Raw genomic sequence first — 21,251 nt, forward strand, 5'->3', positions numbered from 1 at the left:
TTACAAACAAGATTAATTTTAATTTACAAAGTATTTATTTAAATTAATTACATGCAAAAGTCAGTTAAATTAAAAACAAAGTTAATTTTAATTTACCAAATAAAAGTTCTATTATTACTACAATTTCATACCAATGGTTATTCGAGAAGTTTAGAGCTACTTACCTGTTGGTAAATGCAGTTGCCATTGGGGCAAGCTACCTTTAAAAAGAGTCTTCTCTTCTCTAGTAGGGTATTTATAGGGTTTTGGGAGAGAGGTGTGATAGGGTTTGGAGTCTTAGGATGATAAAGTTTAGATGACTTGAACAACTACAATTGCAGAATTCGAATAAGACTGGGATATGGGTGAGGTGTTTCAACCAATAGGAAGACAGAAAAAAATGGAAGGCACCAATAGGGAATGAGGAAGAGGTGTGGTAGGATTTGGAGTCTTAGGGTGATAAAGTTTAGATGACTTAAACAACTACGATTGCAGAATTCGAATAAGACTGGGATATGGGCGAGGTGTTTCAACCAATAGGAAGACAGGAAAAAATGGAAGGCACCAATAGGAAATGAGGAAGAGGGTGGGGCCAAGGAGAAGAGAGATATTTTGTTATTTTAATTTTTAGAAAATAATTAAATGGGTCCCATTTAAAATTCCTAACTAGGCTTTCTTAGGCCCATAGAGCCCAATTAAACTTAATTAGATCCATTTAAGAACTACCCATATTAAATTTAAACAAAATAAAATTTTATTTAAATTTAATTAAATTAATTTCCCCAAAATTTTATTATTATTTTTATTTTTTTCAAGATCATGCCACGGAATTAATAATTCAGCTTCATGCCTCAAATTACATCTTACAGTCATATAATTTTTCATCATCGGGTTTCCCACGGCCTCAATGCACATACTCATCACAAAATAAGGGTCTACACTTGCATTTTTCAAAATTTTTCCCTAATTGGAAATTGGGTGTTGTATTTTAACCTTCAATTCAAATTAATTAACTTCAACGTAAATTATTAATCTTAATTATATTTATTTCGTTAAAAAATTTCAAAGTTTTGTATGAATTTTTAATTTTAATAAAAAAATAAAAATTAAGCTTTTATTTATTTATTAAAGATAATTTATATATAAAAAATATTTTTTATAAAAATTATTTTTAAATAAAATATTTTTCATAAAAATATTTTTATTATTTAATTATGATATTAAATTAATGATATATATTTATATTATATATATATAAATATTCTCAAAAGAAAAAATCATTTTTTTAAATAGCTTAATTTTTTCTTTAATTAAAAAAAATATTTTTCTGAAATTCATCTTCTTAAAGACTCTAAATGCTACAAAATATAAAAAATATTTTTTAATAAAATATTTTTTGTTAAACAAATGGGTCTCATAGTTTTTTTTTTTTTTAACTTTTTTTATTATATCTTTCTTGGTAGAGAAAAGCCTTAAATTTCATTTTTTTTTCAATTGTGATTGAAAAAGGGTAATTATTTTTATTTCATCAAAAAATTTTAAAGTTAGGTATGTTTATGGAGAGTTTAAACCCATAAAAGAATTATTGTATCTACCGTTAGATTGAATTTTTTCATATAAATTCGTACACATTATATATATACTTTAATTAATTCTACACATATTTTAATATAAATATTTAATATAACGGTAATTAAACTCATTATTATATAAATTCAAGTTTACATTATATTTACCTTTTAAAGTTTTGTATGAATTTTTAATTTTAATAAAAAAAACTAAATCTTTCTTTATTTTCTAAAAAATAATTTATATATGAAAAAATATTTTTTATTAAAATATTTTATATTATTTAGTTGTAATATTAAACAAACGTTATATATTTATATTATATATGTATAAATATGTTCAAAAGAATAAGTTATTTTTTTTTTAAATATCTTAATGATTAGAAAAATATTTTTCATTGATTAATCTTTTAAGTGCCCTTAAATTTTTTTTTTAATCTTTTATTATATCTTTCTTTTTGAAATTGGCAGAGAAAAAACTTAAATTTCAAAATTTTTTTTTTTTAATTATGATTGAAATAAAGGTGACTGTGGAGAAGAGTAGTTTGCAAGTGAGCTCAAAGTGCCACAATGATTTTGGTTGAGAAAGGAAGAGAACTCAGCCACTCAGCCACCCTTTTTAGGTACTGAACCCACAATTATCATATTCTCTCTAGCATGTTGTCTTTTTATCCCTTGAGGAAAAAATAATAATCTTTTTATCACAATTTTTTTATTTTTTAAATATGAAAAATGCAAATTTTAATGTAAATGAGATAATTTAAATATTGATGTCTATTTCTTGAAAGAGGAAAAAAATAATTATAGATAAAAAAAATCTAAGGTGACATTGGGAAAACTATAAAATAATTACATTGTTAAAATTGATATTAATATGAATGATTAACATACAAATCAACCAAAAATTCAATTTTGAATAAAATTGATTTTTGATTATTTTGACAAGTAAACTTATGTCAATGGAAGGGTCCAATTATTATTATTATTATTATTATTATTATTATTATTATTATTATTATAAGTGAAAAGCTATGATGTGCTTAGATAGATACAACTATTCTTGTCCAGATTAAATTATGCATGCATTTAGTTTAGGATAATAATGATTTGGGTATTTTTGTATGAATTTAAATAGTATACAAATTAGATTTGATTGAGTTAGAGTTTTATGTGTTGAGTATTTATTATTTAAATTTGTTTATATAAATAATTAATTAAATATAAAATTTGTATAATATTTATAAATTATATATTTAAATATTTTATAAAATTATTAAATTATTAAAATATAAATTCATATAAAATATATTTTATATAAATTATTAATTAAATATGTAAATTTAAATATTATTTAGGTAATAATAATAATAATAATAATAAAATTCAAAACGATTTCAAATTTAAAATAAATTTAATTGAATTTAATATGAATTTGAATATTAAAATATTAATCAAATTTAAATATAAGTAGAATAATTTTTATGAGTAATCTATCCATTATACTTCTAACTAAAATTGTCATGATGTTTTAATGTTGCATTATTTTTCTGAGCAATTTTTTTTCGAAGTTGTTTACAATGGATGTATCTAGGAATGGCAATGGATGGCAATGGATTAAGCATTTGTAAATATTTGATCTAACTAAATTTCAATAGAACGAATTTGGGTAATACATAATCAAAATTGAAACGATTTCGAATTTGAGAAATAATACTTATAATGGGTTTGGATTTTACATATTAGATATCCGTTATTTAAATTTATTTATGTAAATAATTAATTAAATGTAAAATATATATTTTTATAATAATATTTATAAGTTTTTTATATCTTATATTATAAATAAATAGAAATTATATATTTTATAGAGTTATTAGATTTTTTAAAATATAACTTATTAATTCAAAATTTTTTTACGAAAATTATTAATTAAAATATATAAAATTAAATAAATTTAAATATTTTTTAAATAATAATTTAATTTGAGATGAATTAAAGTAGTTAAAAATAAATTTTAAATGAATTTATGATAAATTTGAATAATAAAAATATTAACTAAATTTAAATTTAAATAAAATAATTTTTACGGATATCTTATTTACTGCGCTCTCTGAATATCTAAATATATAAAAGAATATTGAAGTTTGATTGATCGAAATAAATACCAAATTATATATATATATATATATATATATATATTTTGTTATGTGCAAGAGCTGTAGCTACTTAACTTATTAATTCAAAATTTTTTTACGAAAATTAATAATTAAAATATATAAAATTAAATAAATTTAAATATTTTTTAAATAATAATTTAATTTGAGATGAATTAAAGTAGTTAAAAATAAATTTTAAACGAATTTATGATAAATTTGAATAATAAAAATATTAACTAAATTTAAATTTAAATAAAATAATTTTTACGGATATCTTATTTACTGCACTCTCTGAATATCTAAATATATAAAAGAATATTGAAGTTTGATTGATCGAAATAAATACCAAATAATATATATATATATATATATATATATATATATATATATATTTTTTTTTTTTTTTTTTTTTTGTTATGTGCAAGAGCTCTAGCTACTTATCCTAGTTTAGGGCATTGCATACCCCAAATGTCCAACTTAAGAAATAAAGGGTGAAAGATTCTTTGTTAGGTCTTGCATCATCAACCTGATATTTGCTTTTATGTTGGGGTTACTTTTAAGTGGCCATGTGTCTCAAGACATGGCTATGGACCAAAAGTAATTAGGAACTCAAACCCTAATTTATTTAGCCAACATATGACCTAACAAATTATGCCTAATTGCTTCAACCATAAAACATGAAACAATTATTTGATGGAGCAACTTTTCTGTTTCAATTGCAATTAGTTTTTAGGTTTTTTTTTAATAAGGAGTTTGAAGAGTAAATATCTGAATTTGATTTTGTCAAATGAGTAATGTATTTTTAATCACTAAATCAAGTTAGATTAAAAATTATTTTATTTTTAAAATTTGTCAATACATGTTATTTATTTCATAATAATATAATTAATTTTTTTAATCATTATAAACAAATATTTTTCTAAATAATTATTTAATTTTAGATATAAAAAAGTTACAATTTAGTTTTAATTATATAAAAAAAATTCTTTTTTATTTAAAATTTTAAAACAGTGAAAAACAATTTAAAATTATTTTTTAAATCTTAATCAAATTATCCAGCACATCTAAATACAAAACTTTATTTTTACATTTTTTTAAAAATCACTTGCCTTCTTAACTCACAATTTTGATGAGAATTTCAAAGTTTGGAAGTTGAATTAACTTGAAATGTATAAAAACTAAATTCTCTAGAAATTATGTCACAGTTGAAGTGTTTTGACCTACATCCAAAAATCTTTTCCAAATAAATAATAAAAGTTTTTAGTTATAATTTTAAATATTTAGTTTTCCAAAAAAATGCGTAATTCTTATTATGTGGCCTAATTATTTAAGTATATATTCAATGAAGCATCAACAAGAATTTCAATTTAGAAGCAGGTATTTTAAGAAAACGGATCCAACCTAACTCACCTTTAAAAACTAGTTTAAAGGGAAAGAATTCTCAATATATTATAAGGCGCACATTACCCATATCACAAATTAATGTAAGATATTAACACATATTCTTAAGCTAAAATCAAATACTTGAACCGTGAAACACTTATAAAAGCTCAAATAGTGATTAGAAAAGCTCCAATACTATTTTAAAAAAATAGACAAGTCATATCCAAAAGCTAGCTCAAAAGGACATTAACACAATATCTTATAAGGGGGCACATTACCCTATTACAAACTAAAATAGGATATTAATACACTTTTTCATGCTAAAATTAAACACTTATAAAAGCTCAAATATTAATTAGAGAGGCTCTAATACTATTTTAAGAAAATAGACAAATTACATCCAAAATCTAGTTCAAAAAGAGTGTCCAAAACCTTACAATGATCAAATTACTCTATTCCAAACCCATGTGCATCCCAAACAAGGTAATCATCAACCTACTTCACCATCATCACAACTGTAAACTGTACAGGTTTAGGAAATCAATTTGAGCTCTAATTTCTTAGTGGAATATTACATTTTTTTCCCAATCAATTTGAGCCCTAATTTCTTAGTGGGATATTACCTTTTTTTTTGCCCCAACTCTTTAAATTAAATAAACAAAAATAGGCACCATTTGTATTAGCGTGTTTGAATCACCATTCAACAAGTGTTGGTGATGAAAGAACTAAGTGGAAAATTAGTGGATTCCATTATTAAAATAGCATCACGTCAGTTTTGCATTGTTACTGATTGGAGTCACCTTTCATGAAACTACCATATATAATATATTGATTAAATTCATTAAAAATTGTCTTCAAAATAAATTTAAAATATTTTCAGTCATTAAATTTCAAAATAATTAAACAGTGATTTAATATTATTTTTTTAAAAAGGAAAATCTTTATTTTAATTTTTTTTATATGTTTTACAAATTATTAAAGAGATTCTCAATTGACAAAATCTTCATTTCATGAGAAGAATTTACTGATAAAAAAACACAAGAATGGCTTTAATTAGATAAGATACTGAAATGATGTTAGGTTTTGTCTTTTGAAAAAATGATGGAGAAGGAAAGTTGGGCTTGATGAAGGTGTAGCAAGAGTAGGCAAAGGGATTATCGAAGGGAAGACGTGGATGATGGAGAAGGAAGGTTGGACTAGATGAAGGTGTAGCAAGAGCAGGCGAACGTATTATCGAAGTGAAGATGTGGGGAATATTGTTCAAGGATAGAGGGACAACTTGGATAAGGAACCCAGAGTTGCCTAGGCCTCTTCTTATTTCTGTATTATTATTATTATTATTATTATTATTATTATTATTATTATTATGTAATTTTAAAACTCTTTTCACGATTTTTATATGTGACAAATATAAATTACCCACGAACCTTTTGGCCCTTTCCTACCCAAGAAATACAATAAAATAAAATAACAATTTAAATCGTGAATAATATATTGATCATTTTCCACGTAGAGCACATTTTGGGGATTAACGCAAATGGATTTCGACATTGAGCATACCGAGTTAACTGCTTTGCTTTCGTTTGGTTGGTTAATCAGCAATATATATATATATATATATATATTTCCTTGAATGCGAAGAGAAAACCTCAAGTAAATAGTTCTATCAAACTTTAATGTTTAAGCTTTATGATTCATATCAGAAAACCAACAAATTTCTCCTCAACCCTGCTTTTTGAAACCCATAATCCTCCTAGCTGAGCTGGTGATACATACTAGTCTCCTAAATAACAAGGCAAGAAATAGTAACGCTGTAAACTAAGGATCGGCTATGAATATAGACACCAATTTTGAGCAGGAGAACAATTTCCCAAAACCACAGACTTCCAGGGTCTAAACTAAACACTCTTTAGCATACATAGCATAGCAGATGCATATTTGCTTATATAAAACACATCTACATTGCGTGGTAGCTCAGCTACATCTAAAATGCATACACAAGTAACCAAGGTTCAACTCTTATGTATTATTTGCAACAGACATTTGAAATATTCCTGAGTAGTTCAATTCCAAAAGGATCCTTCCCTAATTTCATACTAGAATATTAACTTATGAAGATTAGTGGTGAGCTAAATTGCCTTCACCAACACCAACAGAGAAGTAACAATGACACTAAAATCTCCAATGGTCTTAAATAACCACAGATACAGACAACCTAGAGCCTACTGCCTAAAGGCCTTAAACCATCCCATCATCAACCTAAAATCAAGAAAATTATTTCTCAAAAATATCTGAATGCCAACAGCAGTTGAAATGAAAATAATGCTAGGCCACACAGAGACTTGAGAATGTTATTTTACGACATGAAACTCAAACAAAAATCTTATCCCAAAATGATCCAACTGCACAAAATTCTCTGACTCCATCACAACCAAGCAAAACAGAAATATGCCCAACAAATCAGAGTGCCCTATATCTAAGAACCAACAATCATGTAGGCGAATGCTCTTATGTAAAGAGCAAAGCGTAAGCATTCCAATGCTAAGCAAAAATAGAGAAATCTAGAGCAAGGAGACCCAAAAAAAAACATCAAGTAGGCTTAAATCCTGGCAAGAATTTTGTACATGACATTTGTCTACTATTCACCATTTATAGAAACTACATAAGCTATAAAGGGATTTATTAGAAAATGAGATAAAAATTGAAAACAAAACTACAGAAATAACTAAGAATGAAATGATATTAACAGTAATCAAGGCCATGTTTAAGCATTCCAAACAATTCAGAGCGCAAGGCTTAAGTCCAAGCTGACATGCTTCTGCGTTTTACATGGTCAATATAGAATGTAACCATCATAAACAAGCATGAACCCAATATGGATTTGAAATCTTATTAGGCATGTTTAAGGCAGTTACAAAGCTTATCAATGATAAATGAAAAGGGTGTGTTCACTGATTGTCATACTAATTTTGTTATTAGTTTGTTTAATGGAAGAATATTATGACACACTTGCAAGTGTTTATATTGGATGAGTTGCATTCTTACTTCAATTAATCTCAGTTAGTAAGACGAACACACCAATGAGCTTTAGCTCAATGGCAATGCAGTCATCTCCAGGACGAGAGCTCGATAATGAACAAAAGAAAAGTAGATCCAACATTAAATTTGAGTTTGGGTGAAAAGTGCAGGTATATGCATGGTAACGGATCAAAAGCAAAAGCTCATCAGTTTTGCATTACATACACAATGACACTGAAGATGAATTTTGATACCATTATATTGTATGGACGTGATCTTACCATATGGTAGCGCAGCATTGTGCAAGTTAAGGAACTGAATGCATTACACACTGACACTGAAGATGAAATTTGATATCCAAATGGCATTATGCAAGACAAGGAACTAACTATTGATGGTAAATGCTTTCAGGTAAGAGCTGAATGTTATGAAACTCATCCATCAAAGGAAGCAAAACACAAAACAAAGAAGGAATTTGATATAGACTAGACTATTAACTAAGAGTAGGATAACTCAAGACACTATTCAACTATATTGCAACAAAAACCGGCTGTTCAGAACAATTAAAAAACAAAACTATTGAAAGAAACAAAGAGCAAAGAACCACAAGTACATTAATAAAGAAATAAGCACAACTGGAGAAAGATATGTACATGAGTAGCTGGGGCAAACTGGAGCTTGAGCTTATCATTAACTAGACGGGTGGTATGTTGGCGAAGGAGAAGCCTTTGTATCCCTTATAAGCATAGTAAGCAATCCTTGTATAATAAAATCCAGGTATAAACAGTACTACTCCGAGAATCGCAAAGAAAAGCCCTAATTTCAAAAAAAAAAAAAAAAAGAGCAAATTTGAGCTGCTATTCAGAGAAACCCTAATATCCCTAATTAGTAAGAAAAATAACAAAATATATATATATAAAATATAAAACTGAAGCCAATGAACAAGCCGGAAGAAAGGAATACCATGAGCACGGTCACCGCCGATTTTGTTGGAAGCCATAAAAATGCCCAAAACGATGCCGGTGACGCCGAAAACTAGGAGAGAGACGGCGAGAGCAATCTCCTTGACGGGAGGGCGATTGTTGACAACGTAAGATGACTCGATCATTATGTCGTCGTCCGTAATGGAGAAGGCATGGTCTACATAAGCCATCTCTTAGAAGAAGAAGAAGAAGATGCAGTGGTGTTCTTTCCCCTGTTTGTAAAGGATTCAGGTGATGGGGTATTGAGGAGAGGGTGAGGTTGGGTGCTTTTCTTGGAATGTAAGTTTGAAGAAATAGACTTTTCAAAACTAATGAAGATTTTGACCTTGTGATTAAGCTAAGTTTCATGATTTATCTTATCTCTCGCCATTGACGTTTCTAATTACGATTCTGTAGAGTAGAGGTTTCGTGTTCTAGATTGCCCTTTCTTTTTTGCTTTTGTTTTTGGATAATCATTTACATTGGCCTTTTATTTGTTGGATTAATTTATTTTCTTTGTTAAAGGAATTATTTTTTATTTCTTTATTTTTAACTTAGGTTTATTATTAAAAAAATTTAAAATTTAATAATTTTTTAATTAAACTTTAAATTTTATATAATTATCAATTAAATCCTTATATTTTTAATGGTGTTATAAATTTTTATTAATCAATTTGAAATCGTAAATTTAAAACATCATAAAGAATTATACAAATTTTAAAATTTAATTATAAAAATTAATAAATTTTATTTTTTTACAATTAACCCTTAATTTAATATTAGAACATTTTAATATTGATAACTTAAAAGAAAAATTTTATGTAATTGAACTCGATTTAAATTTGAAACTCACAATTTCAGAGAAATTCATTGAGCACAAATAAATTTATACTAGTAAATCAGAATTTATTAGTGATTTGTAAATAAATTTGTAAGTTACAAGGAGGAATTGCATATCAATAAATTTGAATTGAAAATTGAATATAATATTTTTAAATTTTTATAAATATTTATTACAAATTATTAATTTAATAATTTTACACAATTTTATATTTTTATTTATATTATTGGGCAAAAGTATTCTTATACAGCATAATTAAAAATAAACGTGAGAATCTACCCAAAAAAAATAAATGCGAGGAATTGAAGGCAGGATAGAAGTTTCCATCCGGCGGAATTAGACCAAAATTCCACGTTGAACACGTTTATGCCTTTTTTTTTTATATATATATATATATATATATATATATATATATATATATATATATATATATATATATATATATATATTGCGCGTGTGTGTGAAAAAAACTATCCAGAGCATTGGCGGGCATAAAAGCCGCCCACCAAATTGAGAGATTTTTTTTTTGTTTTTCTTTCCTTAACATGCTAATTTGTATTAAAATTTTATTTATATATTATTTATAGAGATATTACATCTATTTATATATGAGAATATGAGTTAATTTAGATAAGAATAATAATTATTATAATTATATTATAAATCTCTTATAATCATGCTAATTGCTGTAATTATGCTAATAAAACCAAACCCAAAAAATAAATAAATCAAATTGATTTACTCTTAACTAAATCAAACTAATTCACTTTCATAATCTTACTCACCAGGCAAATGAATGTGATTCGGTTCGAAACAAAGACGAAACCGATAAACCGAAAATCAAAAAATTAAAAATTTTAAAAACCGAACCAAACCGATTGATAAGAGAAAATCGAATTGAATCGAACCGATAAATATCGATTCGGTTCGATTTTAAACCGATCAAATCGAAATTTATAAAATTTCATATTTTTAACATTAAATCTAAATAATAAAAACATAAAAACAAAAAAAATTAGAAATCAAAACTCAAAACGATTCCATTTGAGATTTTTTTAATTTCCTATATATATTAACATGCTAATTTGTATTAAAATCAAGGGCAAGATGTACGATTGGGAAAGGAAGTCCGAATTTAAGATTACAATAAGCCCATTCAACATTTTACAATTAAACCAAACCCAAAAAATGAATAAATCAAACTGATTCACTCTTCACTAAATCAAACTAATTCACTTTCTTAATCTTACTCACCTTAGAACCTTAGGATAAACAGAGAAGAATAAAAAATGCAGATGCCGTTAATCACCTCTTTGCTTACTTTCGCTTGAGAAGTTGAACTTGAGATTCAACCTATTTAACAAGGTCAGCTTTCCAATGAGCACCAAACATTGCCCATTTCAGATCAGCACCTCCCAAGCTCTGACCATTCATAATCTCAACAAACATGCAGCACAGCTTTGACAGCTAAAGAAAGGAGGCTATTGTAGAGCTCACTAAGCAAGTCCAGAGATACCAAATAGCCAAAACAAGTAATTTTCTCTATCAACACATAGCAACCAAGTTGATCAAACAGTAGACTCTAAACAACTCACAAGCACAAGCAACAGATACTCATACCATGAAGCCAAACCAAAAAACCCAGGAAACAAACTAACCCAAACCCATGAAGAACATGTTCCTCCTTGCAAATCACTGTAAAAAACTCTCACCAAGACATAATCTAGATCTATGACATACCTTCAAAAACAAAACTCTACAAAATCAAATCAGGGTGGGGAGGGACCCAAGCTATGAAGCCACCCTCCTTCCCCTGTCCCGAAGGAAAGAGGGGGGACATTGAAGTAAACTCAGCTAAGTCTAAAAGAAAATTTGGGCAAAATTTCGAGAGAAAGCATACTTTTTTTTTGGCACAATTCAATAGAGAAACTTCTAATTGGTGAGATTTTACAAGAAATAATGAGGCATAATTAGTCAATTAATTTACACAAAATTTTATATATATATATATAATTAACTTTAATGCTATGTTTGATATAAAATACGATGAAGGAAAATAAAGAAAGAAAAATATTTTTTATTTTATATTTTTATTTTTTTTGTACTTTTGTGTGGAAAGAAAAAATAACGAGAAAAATAAATATCCTTTTTTAGAAGAGAGAGTAGGAAAAAGTTTATTTTCTCTCAATTCGATATATCTCTAATTCGATTTGATCCAATTTGATCGGTTATGTATTTTAACTTATTAAATTTTTAATTTCTAAATTAAATCAAACCAATCGAGATTCAATCTTATAAATAATCTCATTTTTCTAAATATAAACATAAAAGAAATTTAAAATAAGTGAATAAGAAAACTCACTTTCACATTATTTGTTCTTCTGAAAGGGAAAAAAGAGTAATCATTGAAATCAAATATTTGCCAGTTAATTTTTGTCTTATGGCCATATATATCTTTCAAACTAAGAAATGGCAAACCATTCTTTACAAGTTCTGGTGGCAGTGGGGCTAATTCCCGGTTGATCTCCTTCAGGCCATATCACGGAGGGTTGGGCCTAATTGGTTTGGTTTAGAGAAAGTTTGAGGCATTAACTCTATATGATTTAATTATAAAAATATTAAAATAATATTAATTACCATTAATTATAAAAAAATATTAAAATAATATTATAAATTTCATTATAAAATAATCCTCATATTTTATAATATTTATTACTTTAATTATAATATCATCATTTTATTTTGTTAATATTCTAGTTATTTATATATTTGAATTAAAAAAATAAAATTAGAAAATTTATTATTATATTATATTATTTAATAATTAATAAAAAATAAAAAAATAATATAGACATTTTCGATTCCATATATATTTAGATAGGAACAAAAATATAAGTTTATTAAAATCTCATTGACCAAATAAATGGATTTTAGAAATATATAGAATAATATATAAATTTATATAAATTTTAAAGACTAACAATTTGCCATAAACTTAATATTAGGATGTTACTTGAAAAATGCTCAAAACTATAGGTACTCTTTTGTATTTTCGCATAAAATTATTTTTAATTAAAAGTGACTGTAGCTACGCCTTCTCTCATTTCTCTTGAGGTCTTGTCGTTCGGCGTTTTTACTTGGGACGCAATCCCTGTCCAATTTCCGCCGTCGTAATTCCATCGCTGGTGAGCACTTTAGGAGAAGAATACGATTCTTGCCGACTTAAGGTACGACAGTTTCTTTCTTTTGATACCAAGTTTTTGGTTTCCGTGTGAGAGAAATAAGAAAATTTTAAGTCCTGTATCCAAGAACAGCTCTTTGGCTTTTCGCTTCATTAAATACAAAGAAATGTAAATTGTCGTGATTTGTGTATATATATAGTGTTGTATGTATGCTTTATTGATCTGGGTTGGTGTATAATTTTCTTTATCAATTGATTTTTATCTAGTTCGGACGTTCAGTATCTTGCTCTGCTGTACTTTCCAATTGTACGACACCCGCTTGCTGTCTCTGGCTTTTGCAGTTATACTTTCATCAACTGGTTGGCCTCTACTTGTTCTTGTACTTGTGTTGATCAGTTATGGAAGCTGTCAACCCTTCATCTTCTTTGGAGATATTAGGTATTTTCAGAGAAAGAGATTCACTATTTTCTGTATGTATAGTTGGTGTTCTTGCACTTCTTACAATTTTCTTGCACTTGTCTCTTTCCTAGTTCGGGGGCCAGAAGGATTCTGTGTCTGGAATGGGCCGCCATTTGGCAATGGTGAACCTAGTATCAAGTTTGAGAGGGTTCCCTGTAGCAATGCAACTTTCACTGAAGATGGGTCCAAACTCATGGTGATGAAATCTGAATCTGTCATTAGCATATATGATTGCAGCAGCTTTAAGGAAATAAGATCTTTCCAAGTCTCCAATGTTCTTGCTGCTGTATTGTCCCCTTGTGGGACTTACCTTCAGACATTTCAGAAATCGTTGACGCCACAGGATAGGAATGTGGTCTTGTGGAAGACAGAGAACGGTGAAGCTGTATATCATCAATTTCAAAAGAACATGACCAAAACTACATGGTACTTTAAATTATAGGAAGAAGTTAATTCTCTCTCTCCCTCTCTCTCTTACACAATTTATATTATCTCACTGTAATCGTTTCTTCCAATTCTAGGATCACACCAACCCTAGAATGGTCAAAGTAGGGCATCAAACAATTGTGTTCTGAATAGAATTTTGCTGATTTTATTCCTCTTGCGTGTTTGTGTGATTAAAGATTTAAGTTATTTTCTTGACATTTCATTTTGTTTGCACCTTATCTTCAGGCCTTCAATCAGATTCAGTTCTGATGAAGCTGTTGCTTGCCGGATGGGAACAAATGAGATACAATTTTTTGATCCTAGAGATTTCTCCAACGGAATCGTACATCGATTAAGAGTTCCTGGGGTGGCTGCAATTGAGCTTTCAATAGTTCCAGGGTCTCATGTGGCAGCATTTGTTCCAGAGTCTAAGGTGTGTTTTTCGTGCTTCTAGGATGTGTCTAGGGACAGTTTTCTATCCTTGTTGTAGGAGTGGTTACCTAGAAGTGAATGGAAGCATAATCATATCTACAATGTAAATTTTATGGTCATGCATGTGTGCTGTTATTATTTTATTTTTTTAAATTTTGAGTCATGGATAAGAACTGTTGATAATTTTGTCTACTTATATTGTACTATCTTGCTGATTTGAAATTTGTTTTTGTTTCCTTTGTGGTAGAGATGGAGATGCTGAAAGAGTTATTGATGCTAAAACTTGAATTTGTCTGAGAACAGGTCCAAAATTGGTTCCCACTTCAAAATGCTGGGAATTTTTGATGGACAGTCCATGGTGTATACTGTATACAATTTTTTGAATTTTGAAAGGGATTATAATAAATTTCTCATGATGAAATTGTTAATGTATGCAGTGCCTTGGATTTTACACAAGTCCTATTATACATTTAGCTAGATGACTTTAGGTCTTCCTTTATAACTGAAATAAAGAACTTCACTGATATTCCATCTTTTTGTTCTGATTTTCTTTTCATTTGGTTTTGATATATTATTAAGTTAATTTGTTTTTACTATAAAGGGAAGTCCAGCCAGTGTACAGATATTTCCTTGTGGTAAAGATATGCAAAGTCAGCCTGTTGCTCGGCGGAGCTTTTTCCGATGTTCTACAGTGCAACTAAACTGGAATCGTGGTTCTACTGGGCTTCTCATTGTGGTGCAGTCAGATGTTGACAAGACCAATCAAAGTTATTATGGGGAGTCCAAGCTGAATTACCTTACAACTGATGGGACCCATGAAGGGCTTGTGCCTCTTCGTATGTTCTAGCTTAATTGTTGATTTTTTTTTTTAGTTTTTAGTTTTTTTTTTTTTTTTTTTTTTTTGTTACTGGTTTTATATGTTCTAGCTTCTGATTTTTGGATCTACTGACAGGCAAAGAGGGGCCTGTTCATGACGTTCAGTGGTCATATTCTGGTTCAGAGTTTGCTGTTGTTTATGGATGTATCCTTCTTTTACGTATCTGTTTATATGTGCTCTTATGTTGCACTTGTGTTTATTTTGCACATATACTATTCAATATGAGTTTTTGCGAAGGACTACACTGTTGGATGAATGCTAGCACTGCTATTGGTAAGTTGACCACTTGAGTGTATTTCTAGAAAGAATATCTCATGGTCTTTGGGACATGGGAAAAATTGTTTGCTTGGGGCAGAAAACCCCTGGCTGATAGTGTTATTTTATCCATATGTAAATTGTTTTGTGAATTGTGGATTGCAATGGTGTCAGAAACTTATATATGATGAACTGTAGTGTCTTAAGGGATAAGTTCATTTGGGATGATAATTAGGTACGGTTTCATTCTCGGTAATGTAGGTTCTCACTGGTGGATTCCCTGCTACTGAACATGCGCCAACTTTCTCTATCAATCATGATGCTTAAGAATTAATCTGGTGTTTTTAAGGATTATATTAAAGATTTTCATTTTCTTGAGTCTTGAATTCAATGAGTGTGCTTCTTTCATAATTTGACCACGTTCTCAAAGAAAAATTTGGATATTTGTATTATTCATTAACATAATTTGGTTCTCAGTTCATGGTTTTGTTTGTTTCCACAAGCACTTTGCTTTCCTTAATCTACTTCAGTCATGCCGGCGAGTGCGACATTGTTTGATAAGAAGTGCAAACCTTTACTGGAGCTTGGGACAGGACCTTACAATACTGTCAGATGGAACCCAAAAGGGAAATGTATCCTCAATACAAAATTGTGCTCTTTTCTTTGCATTATCTTTGTATAGTTTGACTAACTTGTGGCAGCTTATTGATAGCTCTTTTGACTTTATTTTTGCAACCTTAACTCTTTGATTCACAGTTCTATGCTTGGCTGGTTTTGGCAATTTACCTGGTGATATGGTAAGTTTGAGATGCTTGTTTTCTGGTTTTTTCTTGCCTGCAAGATTGCTTGAACCCTCTTGCATTTGATGATTCTTTTTTCCTTAGAAATAATGACCTATTTCACGTTGGGAAGAAATGTTGTGAGAACTCCCAAAATTCTACCACCCCGCCTCTCCCTCCCCTCCGCTCCTCAACCCCAAAAAAAAAGAAGGAAAAAAAAAAGCAAAAGAAGATAATATAGAAATGGAAATCTTGTTAAATGCTTCAGCCGTTTTGGCCAGTGTTCAAATAAGTTGTGTACATGAACTAAAATGGAGTAATATTCAATAGATTTGGCACTAAACCGGCATACTAATATGGTGCTGAGACAAGAATAATATGTCACAGCCTTATTTTCTTTTTTCTTTTTTTTCATTTTTTAATAAGTGGTTAGCTTTGACAGTTACAGTTATTTCCTTTGTCAACATGCATTATCAAACAACACAAGACATGGCATTTTATCATTGATGTGAGACTTGATGAACCAAGCTACTTATTTATTTCTTATTGAAGTACTGGTTTTGGCTCATATATGCTTTTTTACTGTGCAACACCCAAAGAAGAACTGTGACCTTTCTGTGTGCGCCAAAACAGCATACTGACTTGAGACTTGATGCATCAGTCCTATTTAATAATTTCTCATGAAGTTGCTGTTTTGTGCTTACATGTGCTGTTTTTGTTGTGAACCTTAGTGGTAACCTAACATCCTTCTCCCAAAGACAATAAAAAGAACTTTTACCTTTCAATTCTATATAGCTGTGTTGATTTTCGACTTATGTCAGCAATAAAATGAACCAGCTCTTTCTTATACCTTGTTTTATGTGTAATTACACTCAGGCATTTTGGGACTATGTAAACAAAAAACAACTTGGAACAACTAGGGCTGAATGTTCTGTGACTAGTGAGTGGTCCCCTGATGGACTCTACTTCATGACTGCGACTACAGCACCGAGACTACAAGTTGACAATGGGTATGTTGATCATTGGGTTTCTTAAGCAATTTTATGTGGCTCTAGTTCTGCATGGTCATTTCTTAATAAGAATTGAAGTTTGAGAGAGTTGTTTTGTCTATATAGTAATTATGCTGTCATACTTATTTCGAGGAAAGAGATGTTCTCATCTGTGTTTCCAAATTTTCTCGCTTCTGGTTTAGAATACATTTTGATGGTCCATTTCTATTAAGTTTACATTGTTTAACTGGTGAGCTGACAGGATGTTAATGACAGGATTGCCTTTCTATTTGAGATTCAGGTCTTTACAGTTTGTTAATATCTCCTATAGGATTGCCTTTCTATTTGAGATTCAGGTCTTTACAGCTTGTTAACATCTCCCCAATTTTTTGGTCACTATGCTTTAGGACTGGCCACAGTCTGGGTTGGAAACAGAGCCAGACCAGGACCAGCCCAATCAAACCCAGGACTAGAACCAGGGACACCCCCCCCCCCTCCCCAAAGCAGTTGCTGTTCTCCTCTCCCAAACCTGAGCCAGCAGATTGCCTGGGAAGTGCAACCCGTGATTTATTTAAAAGAAAATTTGTTTAAACTGTTGGATTTCCTCAACCTAGATTGACTCAAAATAGAACCAGAACCGAAACTGCATTTGAATTGAACTGGATTGGTCCAGTTTTAGGGCCTTCCTTGGGCACAAACCAGAACTAGCCTGTTGCCAGGGTTGCTGAGCTGTGCTAATTGATAGTTCTTTTGTTCATGGTTAATAATTTTAAGTGAAATGGTAAGTGATGCTTGCTAAGGCTACTGGTGTACATCTTTTCCTGTTCATGAAATACTTTAAACAGCTACAGTCCTTTGTATTCTTTATGAAGTAGCTTAAGCAGTGGCATAAAAAGTGTTGCTTAAAATACTCGTGTACTTATTAATAGTTCAGCCTTTCGTTTATGTAATATTGCATTGCCCTGTGATAAATGTCCTTTCTAATTGAGTAGTAATTCTTGGATCATGTGTAGAATCAATTATAGTCTTTGTGCATTATTTTGATTTCCATGCATGACTGAGAGGCATGATATTATATAGGTTTTGGATGAATGTATATTTAGTGTCGGATTATATGCTAATGTTTCAGAAACTCATTTCTTGATGGTGTTATTGAAGGATTAAAATTTTCCACTACAATGGATCATTGTACTTCAAAAAGATGTTTGACAAGCTATACCAGGTTGGTTTCTAGCACAGTATTGGTCTTCTTGAAGTGATCTTTATAGGTTGTCTTATTCAACTTGGGTTATCTGCAGGCTGATTGGAAACCAGAATCACCAGATAGATTTGGTGAAATTGCAGAACTTGCAAAGTCGGTTGATTCATTAAAGGTTGAAGAAACCAATCCACAAGGTTCTATCTCCTGTTTAGTCCTTCAAAACCTGATTTACTTATGGAAACCTTTGCACATTAATGTTTAGTCCTCTGAACCTTCTTAAATTTTATCAGGAAAAGGGGCAACCTCCAGCAAAAAGGCTTCTGACAATCCTCCTGCTCAGAAACCTGCTGCCTATCGCCCACCACATGCTAAAAATGCAGCTGCTGTTCAGGCAGAGGTATAAAAGACTACATAATTTTTAATTGAGAAGTCTGTTACTCAACAACATGCATCTTTTGACTATTGGATAATTGTTTGCTTTCTGTGGAGGAGGGTGAGTGGATTCTGTTGCTTGTTATGCAGTTGTGAATTTGCTAATTGTTTTAGTATATGGAGCATAATTGGAAACCTAGAACCTCAAACCATGAGTATTTGAGCTACTCTGTTCAAGGCATTGCCAACTGCAAGACATCCTTCTTTGCATGCTTAAAGAAATATTTCTTTATGTTCTAGTGGATGAGTTACACAAGGGTGGTATCTCTCCCCCTTCCTATAACAACCTCCCTTTCCCTTATCCCACTTAAACAAGATTCACAGTTGAGACTTCCTGATGGAGATTTCAAGCATTTACTGCTGGGTTGTTCCCTTGTGAACTGCTTGAAGAAACTGAGTGCCAGTTTTGTTGCAAGGAGAACTATCCATTTACTATAGGAATTAGATTGTATCAATTTACTCTATGGAAACAACATATTTTTGGGTTAAAACTTTGCACCTCACCTCATTCAGACCATTGATGAAGGGAATCTCTCCATCATAAGCACTGTTCTGAAATTCTGCATGCAGTTATACTTTTGTGGTCTTACTGAATTATGTTGGCTAGTGGATTTTGAAGATTTTATTTCAGTAAATAAGCCAATTGTATGTGATACTATCCCTACCATAAAAACCATTTTGGTTCATCTTTGGCCATCCGTGTTTCGAACTGTTCCGAACTTTCAACCAGTCATGCACGTTTCTATACTGTTCTATTGGGTTCACTTGCTTTCGTTGTTCTGATGATTTTTATATTTTGCAATTGCAGTTGTTTGGAGGGAGCAGTACAGAGTAAGTACAGATTCTATTTTTATGCTCATCTACGTAATTTTCAATTTTCTCATTGTTAAATTGCTCATCAACATGTATTAACAAATCAGCCAAATGAGCAAGAATGCGCTAAAAAACAAGAAGAAAAGGGATAAACAGAAGGAGAAGAAGGCTGCTGCCGCTGCTGAGGGCTCCTGATTCGATGCAGTTGTGCTGCAGGTGTCTCCTTAAACTGCACTCAAGAGGATCAGATCTGATTGTAAAATTGTTCTTTGATTAGGGATTTTGACTTTCTGATGAGAGATCTCGAGGTAATCAAATAGAAGCATGTGTATGTAAGCACATTAAGGATGCTTTCACATGTATTAAAAAATTTCAATCTAGAAATAGGGATGTGCATTTAGTCGGTTTGATTTCAAATCGAAGCAAATTAAGAAAGGAGCCAAATATAATAATTTGATTTGATTCAATCAATTTTCGTATATGTTTGCGTTTTTAAAGCTTTCAACCCAAATTGCTCACAAATGGATTTTGCGGAGGAAAAGTATCAAAATTTTCAAAAATAAAAGATGATGATTAGGGTAATGGAAGAAAAAAAAAAGGAAAGGAAAAGGAAAAGGAAAACATTCAATCAGCATTGTGCTATTGAGGAAGAGGATCATCGAGAGATGAGTGAGGATTGCAGGTGAATAACCAATGTCCAAAACACACTGATTAATTATTCATGGGTCTATCCTCGGTTTGGAGTTAAAATTAAGCTGTGGCTGAGTTTGGCAAAGTTGTTTATCTAACACAATCAATGATGGACTTAAAGGGTTGGTAAGGGTTAGTGCCTCACTAAGATTTTAATTTTTAACAAGGAGTATATTTTTAATACTCTCATATTTGGCCCCTTAAAAGATTTTGTAGTAAAAATTTAAAATGATTATATTTATTTATTGATTCAATTAAATAAGAAAATTAAATAACCTATGTTCTAAAAATTTAAGAAGTTAATTTTATGGATTCAACTAAAGTAAAAAAATTGATGGCTTATATCTTTTAAATTTTCTTCTAATAATAAAAACTAAATTTTAAAATTGTGAATGAAACACATTAAAAGACAATTAAGAAAATGTCTGTCTTGACTTATAAGTTGGATAAATTAATTGATATGCACTAAAAATAAATTTATTTATTTATTTATAATATTTTTTTAGATTTATAAGTCAATCTCATAAGTTTTTAAAAAAAAAAAAAAAACTGAGAAAACTAACTCATCATTTTAATGCTTATAAGTTATATTGATAAAATATTTTATCATGTCACCTTCATTTAATTTTTAAAATTCTATCACATATTTCATTTAATATATTTTTTAATAATTTTAACAATAAATATAATTATAATCTACCTTTTTATTAAATATATTAGTTATTTATTAAGCACTTATAATTATTTTAATAAAGCACACAATTGCTTAAATTCTAAATATTTATAAACTTAAATAAGCTTACAAGCTA

General features: G+C 29.6%; 2 protein-coding genes across 3 annotated transcripts; one reads left to right on the plus strand and one right to left on the minus strand.

Moving 5' to 3' along the window:
• Nucleotides 1-8,613: 8,613 nt before the first annotated feature.
• LOC131178779 (uncharacterized) lies at nt 8,614-9,534 on the minus strand. Its single transcript, XM_058144701.1, has 2 exons — nt 9,068-9,534; nt 8,614-8,920 (listed from the first exon to the last, which is right to left on the minus strand). Exons 1-2 carry the CDS (start codon nt 9,255-9,257, stop codon nt 8,799-8,801), a joined length of 312 nt encoding a protein of 103 aa, XP_058000684.1. The 5' UTR covers nt 9,258-9,534; the 3' UTR covers nt 8,614-8,798.
• Nucleotides 9,535-12,951: 3,417 nt separating this feature from the next.
• Nucleotides 12,952-20,231, plus strand: LOC110667866 (uncharacterized). 2 transcript variants are annotated; one of them, XM_058144706.1, is made up of 14 exons: nt 12,952-13,134; nt 13,356-13,527; nt 13,620-13,974; nt 14,221-14,407; nt 15,008-15,242; nt 15,359-15,427; nt 16,069-16,170; nt 16,295-16,335; nt 17,194-17,327; nt 18,465-18,528; nt 18,605-18,701; nt 18,798-18,904; nt 19,748-19,770; nt 19,860-20,231. In XM_058144706.1, the coding sequence occupies exons 2-14, from the start codon at nt 13,488-13,490 to the stop codon at nt 19,945-19,947; spliced, it is 1,542 nt and encodes a 513-aa protein (XP_058000689.1). In that variant the 5' UTR covers nt 12,952-13,134; nt 13,356-13,487; the 3' UTR covers nt 19,948-20,231. The 2 variants fall into 2 exon arrangements, with proteins under 2 accessions (XP_058000689.1, XP_058000696.1); XM_058144713.1 differs by having other exon boundaries at nt 13,431-13,527.
• The last annotated feature ends 1,020 nt before the right edge of the window (nt 20,232-21,251 follow it).

This window comes from Hevea brasiliensis, chromosome 1, assembly GCF_030052815.1.
Source record: "Hevea brasiliensis isolate MT/VB/25A 57/8 chromosome 1, ASM3005281v1, whole genome shotgun sequence".
NCBI lineage: Eukaryota > Viridiplantae > Streptophyta > Magnoliopsida > Malpighiales > Euphorbiaceae > Hevea > Hevea brasiliensis.